This window comes from Crinia signifera, chromosome 4 (genome assembly GCF_055691185.1).
Source record: "Crinia signifera chromosome 4, ASM5569118v1, whole genome shotgun sequence".
Taxonomy (NCBI): domain Eukaryota; kingdom Metazoa; phylum Chordata; class Amphibia; order Anura; family Myobatrachidae; genus Crinia; species Crinia signifera.
In genome coordinates, this window is record NC_139220.1 from 283433565 (window position 1) to 283455152 (window position 21588).

General features: G+C 44.7%; 1 protein-coding gene and 1 long non-coding RNA gene across 6 annotated transcripts in view; one reads left to right on the forward strand and one right to left on the reverse strand.

Annotated features, from left to right (window-relative positions):
* Nucleotides 1–21588, forward strand: part of LOC146075502 (uncharacterized) — a 32208-nt gene that overhangs the window by 7600 nt on the left and 3020 nt on the right. The window contains exons 3-5 of one of the 5 annotated variants that reach the window (XR_014473585.1): nucleotides 9740–9888; nucleotides 14387–14479; nucleotides 16368–16630. This is a non-coding gene — a long non-coding RNA (uncharacterized LOC146075502). The remainder of the gene's footprint in view (nucleotides 1–9739; nucleotides 9889–14386; nucleotides 14480–16367; nucleotides 16631–21588) is intronic. The other 4 variants (XR_014473584.1, XR_014473583.1, XR_014473582.1 and 1 more) reach the window with 4 other exon arrangements.
* The window catches only part of SLC18A1 (solute carrier family 18 member A1), a 41307-nt gene continuing 20585 nt past the window's right edge, over nucleotides 867–21588 (reverse strand). Inside the window, exons 3-15 of the mRNA XM_083184797.1 lie at nucleotides 16251–16566; nucleotides 16088–16146; nucleotides 12457–12540; nucleotides 9971–10063; nucleotides 9730–9819; nucleotides 8418–8461; nucleotides 8274–8334; nucleotides 5888–5983; nucleotides 3914–3992; nucleotides 3767–3818; nucleotides 2611–2794; nucleotides 1621–1754; nucleotides 867–1459 (exon numbers count right to left, since the gene is read on the reverse strand). Coding sequence (XP_083040923.1) covers nucleotides 1319–1459; nucleotides 1621–1754; nucleotides 2611–2794; nucleotides 3767–3818; nucleotides 3914–3992; nucleotides 5888–5983; nucleotides 8274–8334; nucleotides 8418–8461; nucleotides 9730–9819; nucleotides 9971–10063; nucleotides 12457–12540; nucleotides 16088–16146; nucleotides 16251–16566 — 1433 coding nt within the window. The 3' untranslated portion in view covers nucleotides 867–1318. The remainder of the gene's footprint in view (nucleotides 1460–1620; nucleotides 1755–2610; nucleotides 2795–3766; nucleotides 3819–3913; nucleotides 3993–5887; nucleotides 5984–8273; nucleotides 8335–8417; nucleotides 8462–9729; nucleotides 9820–9970; nucleotides 10064–12456; nucleotides 12541–16087; nucleotides 16147–16250; nucleotides 16567–21588) is intronic.

Genomic DNA, 21588 nt, shown 5'->3' on the forward strand with positions numbered 1-21588 from the left:
TCATTATCCTGACATCGGGATCCCGACTGCCTGGTCTCAGACAGCGTGGCCAGCGCAACAAAGCCCCTTGCGGGCTCGCTGCGGGCGCGGTGGCGGGCTACGCTTGCCACCTATTCTATTCTCCCTCTGTGGACCCCCACAAGGGAAAATAGCCGATGGCCGTCGGGAACCCAGCCGTCGGTGTTTTAACAGTTTCCCTTTGTGTAGATTTCAGGCAGTGCATTCTGGGAATAGTTTGCAGGCAGCTTTTTTAGTGGTGTCACAAAGAGCAAAAAATACAGAGAGGAAAGTATACACTTTTTGGTGGGACAATTGTCTATTGTTAAAACTTAACTTTGAATTCAATAATTGCACTCACAGACACACAAACTTGTAACAGATAATATAAGTACTGATAATGTATATGAATAAACCACAGTGAAAGAACATCAGGGTTTTACATATAGCCTTTTTGACAGACTGATTCCCACAATCTTTTGATAATTATACTGTAGGTCAGAGGCATAATGCTACAGAGTATGTTCGGTTTATCTATTTACCTCAGCACTGTATGAAACTGGGCAACCCGTGGTGTTCTCTTACTGTGGTATATATATGTACATTGTCAGTACTTATATTATCTGTTACATGTTTGTGAGTCTGTGAATCCAATTATTGAATTCAATTAAAAGTTAAGTTTTAACAATAGAAGAGTGCCCCAACAAAAAGAGCATACTTTCCTCTCTCTATTTTTTGCCTTAAACCATTACTCTAGAGTGCGCCACTGGACAGCTACAGTGTGAAATTTTCCCCATATATATTGGTTTCTGATTATAAAAAACCCCGGCAAAGAGGGTAAAATCAGTGCACTCTGACCCCCCCCCCCCCCCCCCCCACACACACCACACACACACACAAACACACACACACTCCCCTTGTGTAACCCTTTGAGTGTCAAGTAAATTTTTAAAAATTGGTGTGAAAATTGCCACGCAAACCTCTTTATTCATCATAATGACCTGTAATGTTTACTTTATATAGGAAATATAATCTTTTTTTACACCACATTTTTTATTTGAATTCATATAATAAATGTGAGCGGCGCTGGCATTTTTAGCTGATAATTTCCACATCTCTCACAGAGATATTGGCACTCAAAGGGTTAGTCAGGCCTCTATGATTGAATCTGTATGCCTTGCGGAGAGGTTACATAATGCAGTCCAACTAGTTTGATTTTTTCTATATATGTCTGGCAAATAAGGGCACTGATTAACATGGTAACAGTCTGTAGGCTCGTGTGCACTCTCCCAACACCACACCAAGCTCGGTGTTAAGCCGGTCAGTGGTAGGATCGCTTAGAGTTGTCTTGTGGAACACTGATCTCTTCATCACTACTGTGGTCAGACAGCGGCAGGTCCGTTGTATTATTCTGTGCCATGTAAGTCTTGATCTCCATAGGACATTCCTGATTTAGGATAGCCTACAAACATAAGAGAAGTAACAGTGTACGTGTAAGTGACAGGGCTGGAGATACATTTTGTTTTAAAAAAACACAATATAAAATTGCCATCTATATAAACACTGTTATATATTTCATGTTCCCTCTGTCTTTTCGAGGATATAAAAGAGTTGATATCTCACCAGCTTTTCCTCTTGGGCTGGTGGGCTACGCAGTAGGAAGCAGAGCGGTGCATAGATAATGTTTAACACGCCAACGATCACCATTAGCCAGCGGAACCCAATGGCCTTTGCAATGGCTCCACCACAAGAGGGCCCTGAAGATTGAATTAGATAAACGGTACAATAGAGTCTTTATTTTAAAACATAATTAGATCATCTTATCAATTTCTAGGATAGTAAAAATATCCACAGGGCCTACAAAGTGCATCATTATTGCACAGGAACCCACAGACCAACTGCAAGACCCTGCAAATGTCATTGCCCTTGCAGCCTCTATTGGCGGCCCTGCATGAGATGCACTACATCATGCACTTGGACCACCAAGGAGATCATTGGTTGCTCCCAGTGCTATTTCTCAGCAGGAACCGGCAGGAACTCAGTTCCTGAACATCTAATTAAATATGACATCATCAGGAACTGGGTTCATGAACCTGTTCTGGGCCAAAATGTACTTTCCTAAGATTAAGTTTTATTTTAAAGTCACCTGTGAGAGCCTTTGTTTCCATATCAGTGGTCAGGGAACTCGGTCCTCATTACCCCACACAGTGCATGTTTTGCTGGTAACCCAGCAGGTGCACAGGTGCACTAATTACTCACAGACACATTTTATAAGGTCCGCAGGTGGAGTTAATTATTTCACTTGTGATTCTGTGAGGAGACCTGCAAAACATGCACTGCGTTGGGTAATGAGGACCGAGTTCCCTGACCACTGTTCTATATAGATTGTAAGCTTGCAAGCAGGGCCCTCCTACCTCTATGTCAGTTTGTTTCTACCCAGTTTGTTTAATCACTGTTGTCTCCAACGGAATATGCTGCACTATATAAAGGCCCATTAAATTGAAACCAAATCCGGACGGAATCCTGGGAAGAATCAGCCACTATGTCCTATGATAAGATAAGAATCCTGTTACATAAGTTTAAAAAAAAAAAAGGTAAAAACAAGCTCCTTACCCACTGCATATCCCATGCACAGAGCAATGTCGGAGATGGCGTATATCCCACCATAGACAGACGTGTGACGTAAATCTACTAAGTGGGCCATGATGGGCATAATGGAGGCATCCACCATTCCGAGGGCAACGCCAATCCCAGCATTAGGACCAATGAGTCCATAGATATTGACAGCAAGTGGTACCTGAATCATAATAAGAAGTATACAGTAAAGTGCAATATCTAAGATGGATAAAGCATAAAGTTTTACATGGACTGTGAGCTGTAGGTCTGCAAGAGCCTTATGTTCTGTTATCACTGTTATCCCCCCTCTGAGAGTGACACCTAGGTGTGTCCTGCACCACAATAGTGATGTCACTGCCATTGGGACCCAGAGACGTAGCTAGGGTGGCGCCGACGGAGCTTGTGCTCCGGGCGCCAACGGTTTGCAGGGCGCCCCCTTGCTGTGTCCTGTGCGGTGCATGCAACTGCCAGCCTATGTGTGCTTACCGGGTCACCGCAGCCCGGCTGCACACTGAGACTCCAGACGCAGCAGTCCCCACGAACGGCGGACACATAGCCACCAGCAATGGCTCAGCACTGCAGTGTGGACAGTACCTGGCGACGTCACCACCTGGCGCCTCCTGGGCGCCGGGCCCGGTCCTCAAGGTGCACGCTGAGTAACAGAGTGCCCTGCTGGACGCTGCACATCCAAAAATAATCCTCACCGCACACAGCCTCCGGAGCTGTGGAGAGACCAGTGACTTCTGACGCCATCTGACAGCATGCGGACCGCCCCCGGCAGGCTGCCAGACATACCAGAGTACCCCTTTAGCTCATACAGGTGGGAAGAGCATCGAGGCAGGCGAGGAAGGGGGGGGGGGCGGCGTTACATGGGCGTGTGCCGGGTGCCCTGGCTGCACCCTACACCACTGTTGGGACCCAACTTCTATTTTTCATGATGCACAGGTACATCCTCTTCATATAAAACTGGGCATAAGTCCAAACAAATAAATGTATGACATCACAAAATTATATATATACCATTGGTTGTAAATGTACTTTACTGCAAGCGTATTACGTTTGTGTCTATGTGTCAGGTGACACGTTGCATATGTAATATTAGAGGATAATGAAGGCATCACTGACAGCTGTGTAATAAGCAATCTGTACTTACACAGAGGAGGCTAACTCCCACCAGAAGCATCCCTAGCAGAGAGCACAGCCACCTACGGCAGAGGAAACCAAAGTCACGTCAACAAGTTCTCCCCCTTAATCACATGTTACATGTCCATTCAACAACAGTGCTGCAGATCCAACTCACCTCCCCATCTTGTGAGCCAGCGTACCAAACAGGTTCGTACAGAGCAGGTAGGAGATGCTGGCAGGCAAGAAAGCCATGCCTGGGAAAATAGAAGACATACTAAATCAGGAAACAGCCATGTCCCACCACTGAAATGATAATGCATGATAATCTATAAGTACAGACCCCCAAAAGTTTATGAATAGCAGCCAAATCTTTTTGTAAACATTGACTACTGCATAGATCCTACCAGTATGACTCTTGGGCCGGGAAAGGGATTGGAGCCCATCGGAAAGTCACTTGGGGGGGGGCCCTTGGATACTGCTCGGATTGATCCAAAGACTATCTTCACTGGGGTGTCACAAAATCAAATGCAAACCCTACTCTGATTATTACAATGTTGAACCTGAATATTAGACTGTTATTTGTCATATTTACCCCAGTGCATAGCTCTACCCACATTAAATCACAGGAAATCCCAGTCAGATCTCTTCGGTTGCATCTCCACCCAAATCTGGGACCTGAAGCGACTGCAATGTCATTTGGAAAAACAAAAGAGGATCCGTTTCCCCAAAACCGTTGTGAATACTTTCTGGGTAATGGAACCCGTTTTGTGATGAAATGATTAAATACATCAGCTTATCCAACCATCCATCTACTTTACAGGGTCCATGATATAATTCTAGGCACACCCTAAGGAGAATTCTCTTTACGTCGTTAATGTTCTTATAATGAGATTCTGCAGACTGGAGGCTGATTAAGTGGTTTGATTTTCCAGGACAAGCTTAATGTGACACTGAGCAGTCACTGCTGTACAGAACACTCTCCCGGACACGTCCGTCATGCACTCAATATCTGCTTGTTCTCAGAAGCTTTTGAAGAGCTGCCCAATCACCGCATGCAGTAGGGAGGGTTGGCGACCACACGTACATCCCAGCCCCAGTCGCTGAGTGACCGTAGTTACCATTGTGTTCCAAAGAAAACTGACTAGTCTCAGGGTGAGATGTACTAAGCTTTATAAGTGATAAAATGGAGAGTGATAACCCACCAACCAATAGAAGTAGAATCTTATTGGTTGCTATGGGAAACATCCAATCATCAATAAAACTCCAATCTTAGTAAATTTACCCCTTCTTCTTTTGGAGGAAGGATTAAGATCTGTGTCACATTTAGGGCCAGATGTATCAAGCTTCAAAAGAGATCAAATGGAGAGTGATGAACAACCAGACAATCAGCTCCTACCTGTCATTGTTCAAACCCAGCCTGTGACATGGCAGCTGATTGGCTGGTTGTTTATCACTCTCCATTTTATCACTTTTTTAAGCTTGATACATATGGCCCTATAAGTGAACGGACTGCCTACATACAGCGTATAATCCCATTTTGTGTGTCCAAACAATTTTTATCCTATCAAAGAACATCAAATTTGGGAGTGTGAGCAGGTCCGTGTGATGTCATGATGACATCATGAGGTTGTGCAATGCTCCTCTGGGAACGTTTTGGATGGCCAGGATATCTTTATGGGGCCCCATGGTACCAACTGGGCCCTAGGCAGGCACCTAGGATGCCTTGTGGAAAATCCGTCTCTGCCATTCATGGGAGAGGCAGTGGGCCCCTTATGTTACCAATAGTGGTGTTCAGAACGGAATAGTAAGATGCACATTGGCGAGCTGGAGGGCTGTAGCCACCCGTTTCTGTGGGAGGAATCCATGAATGGGACATACAGTATAATCTATGGGTTTGATTCATCCCCAGTTGCCAAGCTACAATGGGGTGGATGCATTTAGCCTTTAAAAGAGATAAACGCAAGAGTTACAAGAGTGATAAATGTCCAGCAAATCAGCTCCCGATTGCCATTTTTAAAACACAGCCTGTAACATGACAGTTAGGAGCTGATTGGCTGGTTGTTTTTTACTCGATATAACCCTTGCATTTATCTCTTTTTAAGGCTTAATACATCTGCACCAATATGTCATATCATGTTTACCAATGTACCTAGTTGCCAGCTGGGAGAGCACATGGTTTCCATCATCCATATGGGCAAAGTGGGCTCCATAACGCCAACGGCCATGTTAGCAATGCACAGGGATCCTGTGGGGACAACATAACAACATTACTTCAGCTGTTGGCAAACCAAATGCTTCCATTTACTGCCAAGTTCCTGTCACACAAGCACTGATAGTGCTCTGTATAGGCTGCAAGCAGGTTTCACGATGCTTATTGGTGCAGGTACTTGGAGCATTCACTGCCATCTGCGAGCAGACAAATCACAATGAAAGCACCTGTGTGGCACCAGCCGTCACATGTAGTACTTCCTGGGAGGGCGGATGATTTTGGTTTATGAGCATAAGGCTGGATATCATTCCCAGACTTTGGGGTGAATTTGCCATAAGGGTTCTAAAAAATTAAAAGAAGTGATGTTGCCCATAGCAACCATTTTCTAGGATGCAATAGAGAAATAATAGACAGATGTGATTGGTTGCTATGGGCAACATCACCTCTTTTCAGCTTTAGAAACTTTAGTAAAATAACCCCTTACTGCCTGAGTCAGCCTATCTGCAGACGCGAATACCCCCTTCAGACATGTGATCCGGCAATTACCCGGCATTTTGGGTGCCGGATCATTTTGCCGGGTGCAGTCTGACCCCCTTTCACACATAGCAGCAAATTACTGGGTTAAAAACTGTCATCCCGGTAATTTGCTGAATCACACGGGTTATTTGTGTAATGTGAAGGGGTTAACCCAGGTCACAAATCCCAGGTCAATGACCCTGGAAAAAAGCAGGGTCGTGATCCAGGATTTAATCCATACAGCTCTGGCAGCCTGCTAACAGCTACAATCCACCTCTGTATGCTAAAAAAAAAAGTGCTGCTGCATGTACAATCATATTCTGTGGCTGCCACTGTTGAACCTTAAGGTGCATACACACTGAGCGATTTTTCGCCCATCTAATTTTCCCAGGGGTGGACGGTTTCCACCATAGCATGACAGTATGGAAATCCATTCACCCCACCACTCATCTGCTGGTTATACCGGCAGACGAGCAGCGGTGGCCGGTGATGATGCGGGAGTGCGTACCAGCGCTCATCACTGCCCCGTACACACTGGGCGGCTTTTGAGCTGAAAGTAGCTCAAACGATTAAACTGCTGCTTCCAGCTCAAAGTCGCCCAGTGTGTATGGGCCTATAGTGTCTGGACTTATACCAGCCCCATGTTGAGTGAAACAGACGTCCAATTTATCATCAAGCAGGGTGCAAGACACTCCCTGGAGACAGCACCATAACATATTTCTCAGAGACTGCAGCACAATAAAGAACAAGGACAGCAGCAATAGTGGGTGTGTTAACTTCAAAACTGTCAGCGCATTATTAGAAATATAGCAGACCCAGATCTGAAATCCTTTCTCTCAAGACCTAACAGTAGCAAGGGACATAGAACACCCTTATTATGGCGTTGCCCATTTTCGACAATATACTCTAACTGCTTTAGCAGCGCCGTCCCTGGAATTCCCGGTCTCAGACCCGGGAGTCCCTCTGCGCATGCGCCGAGCGACGGGCATGCTGGGAGGGATCTGTGACAGATCCCTCACACAGCGCTGCGAAGAGAAGCCCATAGGTGGCGTGGCTTCCTGGAAAAGGGATGTGGTCTTGCAATAGTCCCTGATAACATTACTAAGTAAGCATGTCTTAGTCGGGGGAGCCTCCGATACCCTCATACTAGGGGTGTGCGGGCTGCCCCTGTCAGCTGCTGAAAGGAGCCAGGTGTAATACTGCAGCAGCCAGCTCCTGAGAAGGATACAGTGTCTGGTGTCACACCTTGGTAGGGTGACACGCAGGTGCGGCACGCAGGCCCCTTGTGATACCAGTGCCCCCTATTTCCTGGAATGACAGACCTAACCAAGTTATATACATGTTCATTTGTGCATACTCATTTCTGTGCATGCCCTGTATGTGTATATCCACAAACTGTGCCCGTAAAGAGTGATCCATGCAATGAAGAATCTGCCTCACATGTGCTGCCACTGACACTCCCATCTATGCACAGCCCATGACCTATGTCATGACCTATATGTCAATGATTCCTACTAGTTATATAATATGTCAATGTCAACATTACTCTAAAATCAGAATATGAAGTTCCAATGTACGGTTGTTCTGGAATGTTATATCAACCCTTAATTCTTGTGTTACCATGAACGGACTACACCGCAGCTGCATGGACATGTGTCACCCTTGTCAGATTTATGTACTTTTTGTTACTGCAGCTTTTTGCGTTACTCATTTAGACTCATTCTTTTGTACTCCACATTACACTCGATCAGTTGCTTGTATTTCCCATCAGCCACTGCAGGTGAGTAATTATTATACATCGGTATCGTACCTGCAGCCACTATGATGTAGGGGTCCTTTAGCAGTGTGGCATATGACGTTGGAGCAACGCTCTATGGGACACAATTACACAATGTTATTAGCAACAAGAGCTGGCTATGTTCCATTCCCCCTCCCCGCATGGAAGCTGACTCACCCCTGGAGAGAACTTGGCTGGTCGCAGAAAGAAGAGCTGGAGGGCTGTGGACAGAAAGTACAATGTAGTTCTTAATTCTAGATCTAATTTAAACTGATTCCAGGCCTTAATCATGAACCTAGTATTAATGCAATGGTTTCACATAGATAATCTGCATATATATATATACTATCACACAAATAATAACATAGATTGGACCAGAGGAAATGCTCTTTTCTATGCTGTGTTTAGACTTGGATGAAGTGCCTCTCGTAATAAACCACTGGGACATCTGAGGAAATGGTTACACCAGTCCCAGGAAATAAGTCCACTGGGTAGATGGTCTACTCAGCACATTTATTGAAACGATTACACCAAAAAAACAGGGGTGCAAAGGGTAAAGGATACTGATACTGCACCTACTATCACCCTCTGCACTTCCCACCACCCTCTATACTTAGAAAGGGCTGCCCTCACTTCTCCTATAGGAAGGTTTAAGCTTTCGCATCTCCCCTAGTGGCACCATCTTGTCCAGCAACCTCATGTACTTTGGTGGCATACTGTAACTGCACAAATTGCTGTCTGAGAAGATTTAGCATCACTTTACCTTCATACTGCTGTAGGTTAGGATATATATATATATATATATATATATATATATATATATATACAGGGCTATTTTGCAGTAGGCTCCAGCAGGAACTGAGGCCTTTATTCTAGTTCACTCTTTCTGACAAAATATTTCCTGGATGGACAAAACCATGTGCACTGCAGGTGTAAAACCCCACCCAAATCTAATTATCTCTGCACAAGTAACACCTGCCTCACCTGCAGTGCACATGGTTTTGTCCATCTCATGCCCCCCATACACGGTCCGTTTTTTCGGTCCGTTCTGTACTTTTAAAGTACACATCGGATCGCATCCCTAGTGCATGCAGTGTGCATGCACTGCGATCCGATACGATGTGTACCTAGTACAAAAAGTATGTGCAGCACATACTTTTTGTACCTACTATGTGATGCACGGGAGCGCGCATCGCATAGTACAAAACGGAGCCGGGCGCAACGGAGCGTCTATGGGCTCCTTAAGAAATATTTTGTCAGAAAGATTGAACTAGAATAAGGGCCTCAGTTCCTGCTGGAGCCTACTGAAAAATAGCCCTGTATATATATATATATATATATATATATATATATATATATACACCACTTGTATAAACTGTGTATTAAATGTATGTTATATGTACTGCATGTCAAAAGTAGGATATACTGTAGCATAAGGTAATAGTGGCCATAAAGACAAATCATACCTTACGTATGTTACACATCTTACCTCCATCCAGCAATGACAGAACCGCCAACACCAGGAACGGAGATGCTTTACCAACAAACTCGTACATGAGCGAACCAAATGGGGCCCCCGCTGCAAAGACAGAGAGATCAGAGGGAGGAAATCTCCACAGAAGACCTGCAGCCACTCATACTGTGTAAGGTGACGCAGCGCTCTGCAACATATAACATAAGCTAACACAATACTATGCTAATATAGTGAGAAAAACTCTAGCGATACTTACTAAGCACGCCCAATGCCAGACCGCTCAGCGCTATCCCCATCGCCTGTCCTCTCTCATAATCATCTGTGTATACATTGGCCAGCATCCCTAGACCTGAAGATACACGTACACCAGTAAATATAAGCAGAGAATACAGTCATGAGCTATGGCATGGCAAAAACGGCTCACCCAGACACTCACAGCTTAGGATAGTCATAAAATGTGTGGCCCGGGCCTTGTGAATAGTGTGGACCGGCTGGATGGTTGGTGGAGGGCATGGGCATGTGCAATGTTTTTGCAAATGTTAGAACATATACGTATGAATGTAGGTATGTAGGCAGGGACAAATATGCAGTGGATAGAAAAGTGATAAGGAGGACAAGTGTAAGGACAGAATGCAGTAAACAATAGGGGGCAGCCATAAGAGGGGGGGGGGGGGGGCAGATGAGACAAGGGTCAGACCTCTGATAATCCCCCCCCCCCGCTTGTATACAAATGGAGGATGGTACAATATGCACTACAAAGAGTAGATGTGATGAGATAATACTGGCTCCACGGGAGCCAACTGATGTTGCAATCTAGGAGGCTGCCACTAGGTGGAGCAACAATACACCCAAAAGCAAACTAACAATACATTATTGTTTGGGCATGTGCAGTTGAGATTGAGAGATGCTGATGAGCGTAGTGCAGAGCGGTGCGAGATGTGCAGGTCTGCAGGAATGAAGAGCAAAGTTATAAATGCTAAAGTGGTGCAAGGTGACAAGCACCGCTGAATAAGGGGAGGTGTAAAATTTGAAGGGGCCTGACAGGATCCTGAGTTAGTTGCATCTCTGCATACTAGTTGTGGCTGCTGCACAGCAGCACAGCGGCGGCAGCACATCCAGCAGGAAGAGATAGGAGACAGCAGCCTCCCTCCTCAACAGATACTGCTTTGTGCTGTGCTGTGAATTGTCCAGAAAGACTGCTGCCACTGAGCAGAGGCAGTGCCTTTTCACTACCTATGTGCTGCTGCTCTACTATCCTGCGGCCATCGGTTTTGGCCAGGGGAGTATTGACTACACTGATCATTTTGAAAAATATCTTGTATAAATTACTAGCAGTAGCAACAGTGACTGAGTTTAACAGTGTAAATAGAGGAAGCTCTTTTGTGTGAATCATAAGCTGATAAAAAGAGAACTTTGAAACAGCTATTGATACTGTGAAGTGCTGAAGATATTTGTACTGTTATAAGTGGAACTGTGTTCACTATGATTGTAAGGGCAAATCTGTTGTTTCTCTGGAAACAAGAAGAGCCACCCACCATTAGATGCAAATGCTATTACTTTTGTCTTATGTAGATTACAAATACATACATGTAGGACACTGACTGCCCAGCTACAGAGTGCTCACCTGTCCACCTCAAAGTGAATTACTGATAAATTTAGTTTTTTACTAAATCTGTTGATTGATAATCCCTGTAGCTACTACTATATATATGTGTTTTGCAAATGTTATTGCGTGTTTAAAGTATAGTATATTGAAACAGGAAATTGCATTTTTCCTAGTTATAGCCAAAGAGGTACTGCAGCAATTAAGACAACGAATCCCAATTGATTATTGGAATGAGTTATTGGCCATTACTATTCACTACCATATCGCAAACTACTTTTGATGTTATCTCACCCCCTTAAGTATATTAAATTATTTTATTTATGAAGAATGTCATGTTATCTCAGTGAAATGGACATTTTTCGGCAGTATACCTGATTGTGAAACTTGCAGAGTGATGTGGGCATGTTGTCAGCATGACAGTCATTGTTTGTGATTGTTATTAGTAAGCCTAATTAATATATGTATGCAATGGCTGATTATCATGAAACAGGACGATTATTGGCAGACTGCACATGTGCCGGGATCACAATGTGCAAAGGGTCCACTGTGATCTCACTTGCAATGATGATTTTATGGAAAGTGATTGAAAGGAATGGAGGTCCTAGTGGAGTGGTTACAGGGAGTGGTTGGTAAAATGCAGCCGTGTCTTGGATGTTTTTGGGGCGTGTATCTCCTGAAGGCTGCAAGCTCGTATGTGCAAAAACATGGCGTCTGAGATGATACTGCTATCTCCAGTTTGCTAAGGGTTATATGATAGTTAAAAAGGGTTACATCTTGTTACCAGGGGGTTACATGCTCATTGCCAGGGGTTACATGCACATTGCCAGGGTTTTTTGCTCATTGCCAGGGGTTACATGCAGATTGCTAGGGTTTACATGCTTGTTGCCAGGAGGTTATATGCTTGTTGCCAGGAGGTTTCATGCTTGTTGCAAGGGGGTAAGGTGTTAACAGCATGCCAGTGCTATCAGAATCTGGCACTTTCAGGTAGCATTGTACATGCTGCACTCCCATAACAGAGGCTAGAGGTCCTGAGGTCCTGAATTATGTGTAGTATACTCCAGGGCACCTATGCAATAGTTACTGTATCAGCTAAGTGCAGACATACAGCAGGAACACTGAATGCCATACATTCTTACCTGCAACAGTAGAGAAGGAAGATCCAACTCCCTGCAGGGATCTTGCTAAGAAGAGAAGTGTATAAGACCCAGAGAAGGCAAACACTGGTGGAGACAGAAAGGTGTGATTAGTTACTAGTGGGAGGATGGGTAGAATTAATTGCATGCATCATCTGCAAAGGTACATTTTAAAGTATTTCAATTGTAAAGTTGTTTCAAGTATTGGAAAACACAAGGCCCATCTGTCCCAGCCAAACACATACTGTATGCTGGGACATAACTCTTATAAACCAGAGAATAATGGGCACTGAGAATGGAATGGATGCAATTGGTCATTTTTGAGCTAGATCAGGGCTGGGCAACACCGGCCCTCCAGATGTTAATGAACTACACATCCCAGAATGCTTTGCATTAGTTTTGCTATGTAACCATGCTGAAACTGATGCAAGGCATGCTGGGATGTGTAGTTCATCAACATCTGGAGGGCTGGTGTTGCCCAGCCCTGAGCTAGATAGTGCTCACTGCTGACTGCTCCCCTCCGAAGAAGAGAGGGGTGTGGTATATTAGCCCGACAGTTGGGATTCTGACAGTCATTAGTCAGACGTCGGAATCACGACTGCACAGCGTGGGGAGCGCAATGCCACCTATTTTATTCTCCCTCTATGGGGGTCGTGGACCCACACGAGGGAGCAGTCGGGATTCTGTCTTCGGAGGAATGACTGTCGGAGTCCTGACTGTGGTGGAGCCATCCGGCACCCGAAGAGAGGTGCCAGTTCCATTACCCCCTTCACCTGGATCACCTATTAAATGACAGAACCATTGTAGCCCTTGTTATACCCCTTTGTGCCTGATTGCCCCTGATGCATCATTATCTTTCGCTGATGATCCCATACTAATTCCCAGTAATACTAAGTCTTACATGTGGGACTTTGTTGTACTGCACCTTGGCTGGGCCAGATATAAGGGCAGGCTGAGTAGGCTGCAGCATTGGGCCCCAAACACCAAGGACTCCATCTGCCCCATACACCACTGCAGCACTCCCTGAGTTCCTCCTATGCTCCCATGGCAACCATAATTCCTAATCCTAACTCTTCCTCTAGTGTCCAACTCTAACAAATACCCCCCGACAGTATAATCCTGACCTCTTACCATGGCCTAATCCTCCTGCCAGCTGCATCAGAAAGTCGAAATTGTGAACCTGTCAACAGTTTGAAGATGTGGAATTGGTGTTTGTCGACAGTTTGAAACATGGTAGCATTCCGATGTCAACACTATGAGCGTTAACATGATTACTGATTACTATTATGACACAAATGAGTACCTAGACACAAGTGTACCATTCAAAGGCCAATATCAAAACTAGGAGGTATATATAGCATAACGACAATGGGCAGGTGCAGTGGGTGTAGCGAGCTGGTATATACTGTAAGAATAATGGGCAGGAATCAGCTGCATGCAGTGTGGATCAGAGCTACGACTTTAGATGCAGCAGATTCTCATAAGAGGATTCGCTCTGCTGTCTGCATAAGAGGATTCACACACATCCGCTTGCTGCATAAAACCACATAGAACCAGATCACCTGCAGGAACATCAGGCCCGCATTGAACATCTGTCATCTGAGTAGCCCTCAGGTAACTCAAGATGTCTGGAAACACAGCGCTACCAGGGCCAGTAAAACTGTAACTGAGGATGCAGCCACTGGCTCCGGCACCCCAGAAAATGTGGGCAACATGCCCATATCTCCAACGCTTTCCCTCAATGCTCCTTAATGGCTGCAGACTGACACTCCTCTAATGTGAGGTGCGGTCAGAGAAGTTATGCTGAATACATTTAACACCTCTAAACACTGAATATCCTTCTGAATTTCTCCTTATATCCTGCTCTATTAACCTGCATTGGTGGCTTAACTGATGTTAATGATGACAGGGTTTTAATGATTCTCTCTGGCAGGCAAAAAAAGCCAATTACACTGCTAGTAACAGCATTAGAAAAGGAGACAGCTGTTTGTCAGAATGATGCATTCAGTAAGTATAAAACATCCAGGTAAGGACATCTCCATGTAGAACTTTTCTTAAATCAGCAGAAATTTCTAGAAGAATTTAGGGAGATGTATTAAGCTCGGTGAAGTGATAAAGTGTCTGGTTTTTATCACCGGCCAATCAGCTCCTACCTGTGCAGTTACAGGCTTGGTTTGAAAAATGTCATGTAGGAGCTGATTGGCTGGTGATAAAAAAAAACAGACACTTTATCACTTCACCGAGCTTAATAAATCTACCCCTTAGTTTGAATGGAGTTTTCTTATGCTAGACTTTAATTCCAGTACATCTAATGTACCCAGTGCTACAACACTGGGTACGAGTGAGTACTAGCGCAAAAACAGGACCCTGTTTACATATATCTGTACTGCTCCATGGGCCTAATTCGGACCCTGGCCGATGGTTGCTGTACTGAAATTGCGCTTCTGCAAAGTTTTCAATTCTCAAGGAGCCCACAACTTGATTGACAGGAGGTGGGCATGTGGGGGTGGTTCTCTGCATTTCATGGGTGTGCCTGCAAAAACGGTGGGCGTGCCCAATGAAACACTGGGAGTATCCGACAAAACGCAGGCATGTTTTTGCCTGCTAGGGGGTGGGGGGGGGGGGAGACGTCAGTGCCCGCCTGGAAGTGGCTGTTTTGCTCGCAGCCGCCGACTGAGTCCTGGGCTACACGGCAGTTGCGAGCACCACTCTCCATGAGAAGAGGAAAAATCTAATGACTTTTCCTTTGAGCGGCCGCATGCGAACAGATGTGCACCAATAGACACCCATTCGCAGCCCTCCAAACACGAACATAAGGCGGAGTTTCACCGAGCAGGGGGTGGCGGCTACCTGCTTACTGGGCTCCAAACACTTGCAGCCCAGCGAGCAGCTCGGAATCAGGCCCAATATCATACAGGTTGAACACAGATTATCCGGCATTGTCGGTTCCAGCACTGAGCCGGATTATCGGTGATACCATTTTAAAGCACCCTGACCCCGCAGTGTGACCCCTCCCCCGCAGCCCGGCTGGAACATAGCAAAGTCTAGGTCAGGAGTCTGCTTTGTGCAACGCTAACAGCGACTGTCAGACTGCGGAGCTGCAAACTTGCACCTACTTACAGGAACAGATGGGAATATACTGGCTCGCTGCAAAGTATCAAAAATTACCATACTCTGTGAGGATATATAGCAGCGTTCTATGACTGTGTGTATTATATATTGTTGTGATTTTTTTTTTACATGTTTGTACTTTTACAAAATGTTATTAAATATACTGTATATAGTGCACTTTCTAATACCTAATAATCGCTTTTTCTGTCTGGTACACCAGAGTACTACTTGGGAGCTGCAATTACTATGTATAATGACCGCCACCATTAAATTGGTTGCGCCCAAATGTAATCTGTTTTTGTTATTAAGGCCCAGATATATCAAGCTTCAAAAAAGTGATACAATGGAGATTGATAAACAACCAGCCAATCAGCTCATGTTACCATGTTACAGGCTGGGTTTCAAAAACGACAGGTAGGAGCTGATTGGCTGCTTGATTATCACTCTCCATTTTATCACTTTTTAAAGCTTGATACATCTGTCCCTAAATGTGCACAGAGAGATGTAACAAACGTATACTCACTGATAGTGGAGAGGAACAAGATGATAAATCCAAAGAACATTGGCATATCATATCCAAACCTATGGGTGACAAGAACAGTGTTAGTACAGGACATCTTATAGGAATTCAGCCACTTGGAAGCCTGTGTTATAGGTACAGTCTTGGGCCCCATGCTCAGAGCTACCTGTTGGTGATCAGTCCCACCAGAGGGTTGACCATGAGCTGTAGAATAGCTTTGGATGCAAACAATAGACCAACTTGTACGTTCTCATCCTGTAAGACACTTGTTTCCTTGTTGCAGCTGTCGTTCTTCACAGGCAATGGGGTCTTGATCTTGAGGCTTTGAAGATGCGAATCTTCACTGGAGATTGTGGACTTGTCATAGAGAGAGTGGATATATAAGAAGGTTGAGTTGTTGGCAGGTGGAGAAGACATATGGTCTACAGTCGTGTTTCCATTCTTGTGTTCTTTCTCGTAGAGGAAAGTTGGGATGATAGGAACTAGAGAGAGGAAACGATGAGATAGACATCCATCAATGCCTTATTCATGCATCTTCCCTGCACAGTATGTTAAGAAAACACCAAAATTTATCCATGAATACATCTTGTGTCTCTTGGGTTTTGTTACCAAGCTGATTTTCACCCTGGCTCATGCTACCTATACTTTAATCCACTTTGTCCCCCACAAAGGACCAATTTTCCAGACCCTATTTACTGTCATGCCTTTTAGATTATAATATCTATTGAGTATAGGTGAATCTAGAAAAATGCTAATGGGTGGTCCTAGAACATAAAGAATGTATTTTGCGCGTGGCTTTGAACGGGGGCGTGGCCTAATTTCAAGGGGGTGTGGCTTAATAGGGGTAAGTCACTCCGGGATTTTCTAACTGCTATGAGGGCATGCCCAGCGCTTTGTGACCAGCTTTTTTAAATTGCATTAGAACTGGGAAAACTATAACTACAATTACAACATTTTAAATATAATGAATAACCTTGCACTTAAGATATTTCATTCATAACAGACAACATTTTTAAATTCAATGTTTTTTATTTTTGTATGTCACATACAAAGTTTTATGAACATCCAAAACTTTTTTTTATATGTTAAATAGCATATAACGGAATAAACATTTCACAATATGTTTTATTTTTAAACCATAAATATCTGTACTCTTTAATTCTTACTATACATTTTTTACATTTAGAACAGGATTGATCTTCTGTCCCCAGGATATATTTAGGTATTGAAATAAATAACAATTATTATATAACTATTTTTCAAAGGTAAGGTGCTACCATTGTCAAAAAATTAACAAGGAAAGAGACAAAAAGTGCATGTTTATGGTGCATGAAGGAAGAAGCAATATAAAATATTACGGTTATGCATTAAACATGAAATGCTCCACAGTTGCACCACCACCAGCCCTTGTCACCTTCCTCAGGCCCTCAGCACCTTCATCACATTCCTCAGCCCTTCATCACATTCCTCAGTCCCTCAGCACCTTCCTCAGTCCCTCATCACCTTCCTCAGTCCCTCATCACATTCCTCAGTCCCTCATCACCTTCCTCAGTCCCTGGTAACTACCAGTAACTACCATAGGTGCAAGGGGTGCATCTGCTATGGGGCCCAGAACTGAAGGGGGCTCATCTTTACTGTATAAGTAACATGTTATACTGTTACATACATTTGTGTTCATTCTAGTAGCCGCTTTCTTTGAAAATGTGAAGCTCCATTATACAAATGCCCCATAGCGTGATGCTCCATTATACATATGCCACATACATGATGCCCATTATACATATGCCCCACAACGTGAAGCTCCATTATACATATGCCCCACAGCGTGATGCTCATTATACATATGCCACATACATGATTTCCATTATACATATGCCACACACCGCGATGCTCCATTATACATATGCCACACACCGCGATGCTCCATTATACATATGCCCCACAGCGTGATGCTCATTATACATATGCCCCACAACGTGAAGCTCCATTATACATATGCCCCACAGCGTGATGCTCATTATACATATGCCCCACAACGTGAAGCTCCATTATACATATGCCCCACAACGTGAAGCTCCATTATACATATGCCCCACAGCGTGATGCTCATTATACATATGCCCCACAGCGTGATGCTCATTATACATATGCCACATACATGATTTCCATTATACATATGCCACACAACGTGATGCTCCATTATACAAAAACCCCTCAGCATGATGCTCCATTAATCATATGCCACACACCGTGATGCCCATTATACCTATGACCACAACGTGAAGCACCATTATACCTATGCCACACACCTTGATGCTCATTATACATATGCCCCACACCGTGATGCTCCATTATACATATGCCACACACCGTAATACCCATTATACATATGCCCCACAGCGTGATGCTCCAGTATACATATGCCACACACATGATGCCCATTATACATATGCCCCACAACGTGAAGCTCATTATTAATGAGCATTTAGGTGTGGGGCATATGTATAATGGGCATCATGTGTGTGGCATATGTTTAATGACTCATTAAACATATGCCACACACATGATGCCCATTATATATCAGTGAAAAGAGTATGCAGGCTAGAGTCACAGGCCGCTAATTTACCTACTGCGCACAGTTTAAAAATAAAGTTTACAGAATGCAGGCATTAAATAGGAGCGGCGGTGGCGGCGATAAATGAGCCTGGCATGAGGCAAGGGAGAAGGCACGAATTCTAGCGCCGGGGACGTCACCTAATCCAAACAAGTGACCTCCTGCTGCCAAGCAACGGTGGAGCGTCATGAGGTCACTTTCTGACCTCCTGCCGCCAAGCGAGGAACCGCTACACAGCGGTCACTGCCGCAAAGTAAGGACCTGGGAAAGATTAAACTTTTTTTTTAAAACCATTGCTGGGCACTGGGAAAGATTACAGCCTTTTTTTAATAAAAGCCATTGTGGGCACGGCCCCTGCCCAGTGCCAGGCCAGCCCAGCAATGGCTTTTATTTAAAAAAATAGCTGTAATCTTTCTCAGTGCCCTGCCCAGCTGCACTGGGAAATATTAACTGGGCAGTGGCCATGCCCACAATGGCTTTTATTTAAAAAAAGGCTGTAATCTTTCCCACTGGCCTGCCCAGTGCCCAGCAATGGCTTTAAAAAAAAAAAAAAGTTTAATCTTTCCCAGTGGCACTGGGCAGGGCAGTGGGAAAGATTACAGCTATTTTTTTTTAAATAAAAGCCATTGCTGGGCTAGTGGGCTGGCCTGGCACTGGGCAGGGGCCGTGCCCACAATGGCTTTTATTAAAAAAAGCCATTGTGGGCACGGCCCCTGCCCAGTGCCAGGCCACCCAGCCCACTAGCCCAGCAATGGCTTTTATTTAAAAAAAAAAAAATAGCTGTAATCTTTCCCAATGCCCTGCCCAGTGCCACTGGGCAGGGCACTGAGAAAGATTACAGTCTTTTTTATTTTTATTAAAGACATTGGTGATGGGCATGATTTTACACAGAAAAATTTGTCTTACCAGCGCCCACTGCACTAGTGCCAGAGTGAGTGGAGCCTCGAGGTCAGGTGCCCAGGACCAGGAGCCGGCCGGGGATCAGTCTAGATAGAAGCCACTAAGCACTGGCAGTCACTCAGGCGACCCCCATGTGCTGGCTGCTGGCTGTGATGCTGCGCCACACAACCACACCGTGCGCGCCAGCTAGCACCCACCGCAGCAGCACAGCACGTGCAGGAGAGGGAGGACACTGCGTCACGCTGTGAGACAGATGGAGGAGGAGGTCACGTGGCGGCTGTGCAAGCTCCGCAAAGGACCATGGGAGGAGCTGCGTGCAGTTGGGCATGCGCGCAGCCCTCCCGTCCCGGGTCCTGCGGGCAGTGGTATGATAATCCGGTCATAAATACTATTTAAAGCTGCAGGCACCAGGCAATCTAATGGGTGGTCCTGTGCACCCCCGGACCACCCCTTAGATTCGCCTATGCTATTGAGCCCGGCATATTTCCTCTAGCACCTGTAAAGGTGGCCATACATCAGAAAGATATTGTACCCAATCATACAATCTCAATTGATTGTAAAATGGATTGTATGCAGATTGTGCGCACATCTTATGTACACAATCATACAATCAATCAGCAGATGGATTGTATGATTGTATGATGGATTGTATGCAGATTGTGTGCACATCTTGTGTACACAATCATGCAGCAGATGGATTGTATGACTGATTGTATGATGGATTGTGTGTAGATTGTGTGTCCAAAAACCACCAAGGACTGCCGGGGATTTTAAGGGAAATTGTACACAATCATGAGCGCAATCGATCTTTCTGATGTATGGCCAGCTTTAGTATTATCTAATAGTACAGTAATATACACTATAAATATCAAGTGGTATTATATAATGGGGCTGATATTAACACACACACATATAGAGACGTAACAATGGCACTGCAGCCCAAGCAGTGGCATGGGGGAGCCGGTGCTGTGGGGGCGCATGTTGTCTGCAGATTTCAATGGGTCTTGAAAGGAGACAGATGCTAGTAGCCCTATTGAACAGATGATAGATGCTTGAGGTCTTACGAGGTAGTGTACATTGCAACCCAGATGTTACAGATTCCAGGTAGCGATATTATCGCAAATTATCCAAAGACCCCACAACACAGTTCAAGAAACAACTGGACGATGCCCTAGCTAGGGGCGTACAGGAGGGATTAATCACAAAAAATTGCAGGAAGCACCTCACGGTACCTTTTCCAATCAGGCCGATCTTATATACCATCCCAAAGGTACATAAGCACCCGACGCGACCACCAGGTAGACCGATAATATCGGCAAGAGGATCCATCTTCCAGCCGATATCGGTCTACCTGGATGGCTTCTTACAACCTATCATACAGGCTGCATCAACCGTCCTTAAGAACACCACTGCATTGATAGTAGCATTGGAGGAATTGGGACACCTACCGTCAACATGCTTACTTATCACGGTTGATGTTTGCAGCCTTTATACCTGCATACCACATCAGGCAGGATTACAATCAGTAAGGAGATTGTTGACTAACCATGTTAAGTACGAAGGCCCGGACTTGGACTTTTTCATGGAACTATTGGAACTGGTATTAAGCAACAATTATTTCTTCTGTGATGGGGCCTACTACCTCCAAACTGAGGGCGTGGCAATGGGGTCGAATGTGGCCCCGTCGTTAGCCAACGCCTTCATGTTGGAGGTAGAGAGGGATATCTTCTTTAGCAATGACCTGATAGCACAAAAAGTTTTACGCTATTTCAGATTTATAGATGATATTTTAATTTTTTGGACAGGCACAGAACAAGAGTTCAGAGACCTGATGGACACACACAATCAAACAGAAAGTCCCATCAAATTCACCTATCAGTTAGATCTAGAAACAATAAACTTTTTGGATGTTAAAATCACTAAACAACCAAATAAGATACAGACAGGTCTTTTTAGGAAACCCACAGACCGTAATAATTTATTGATAGCC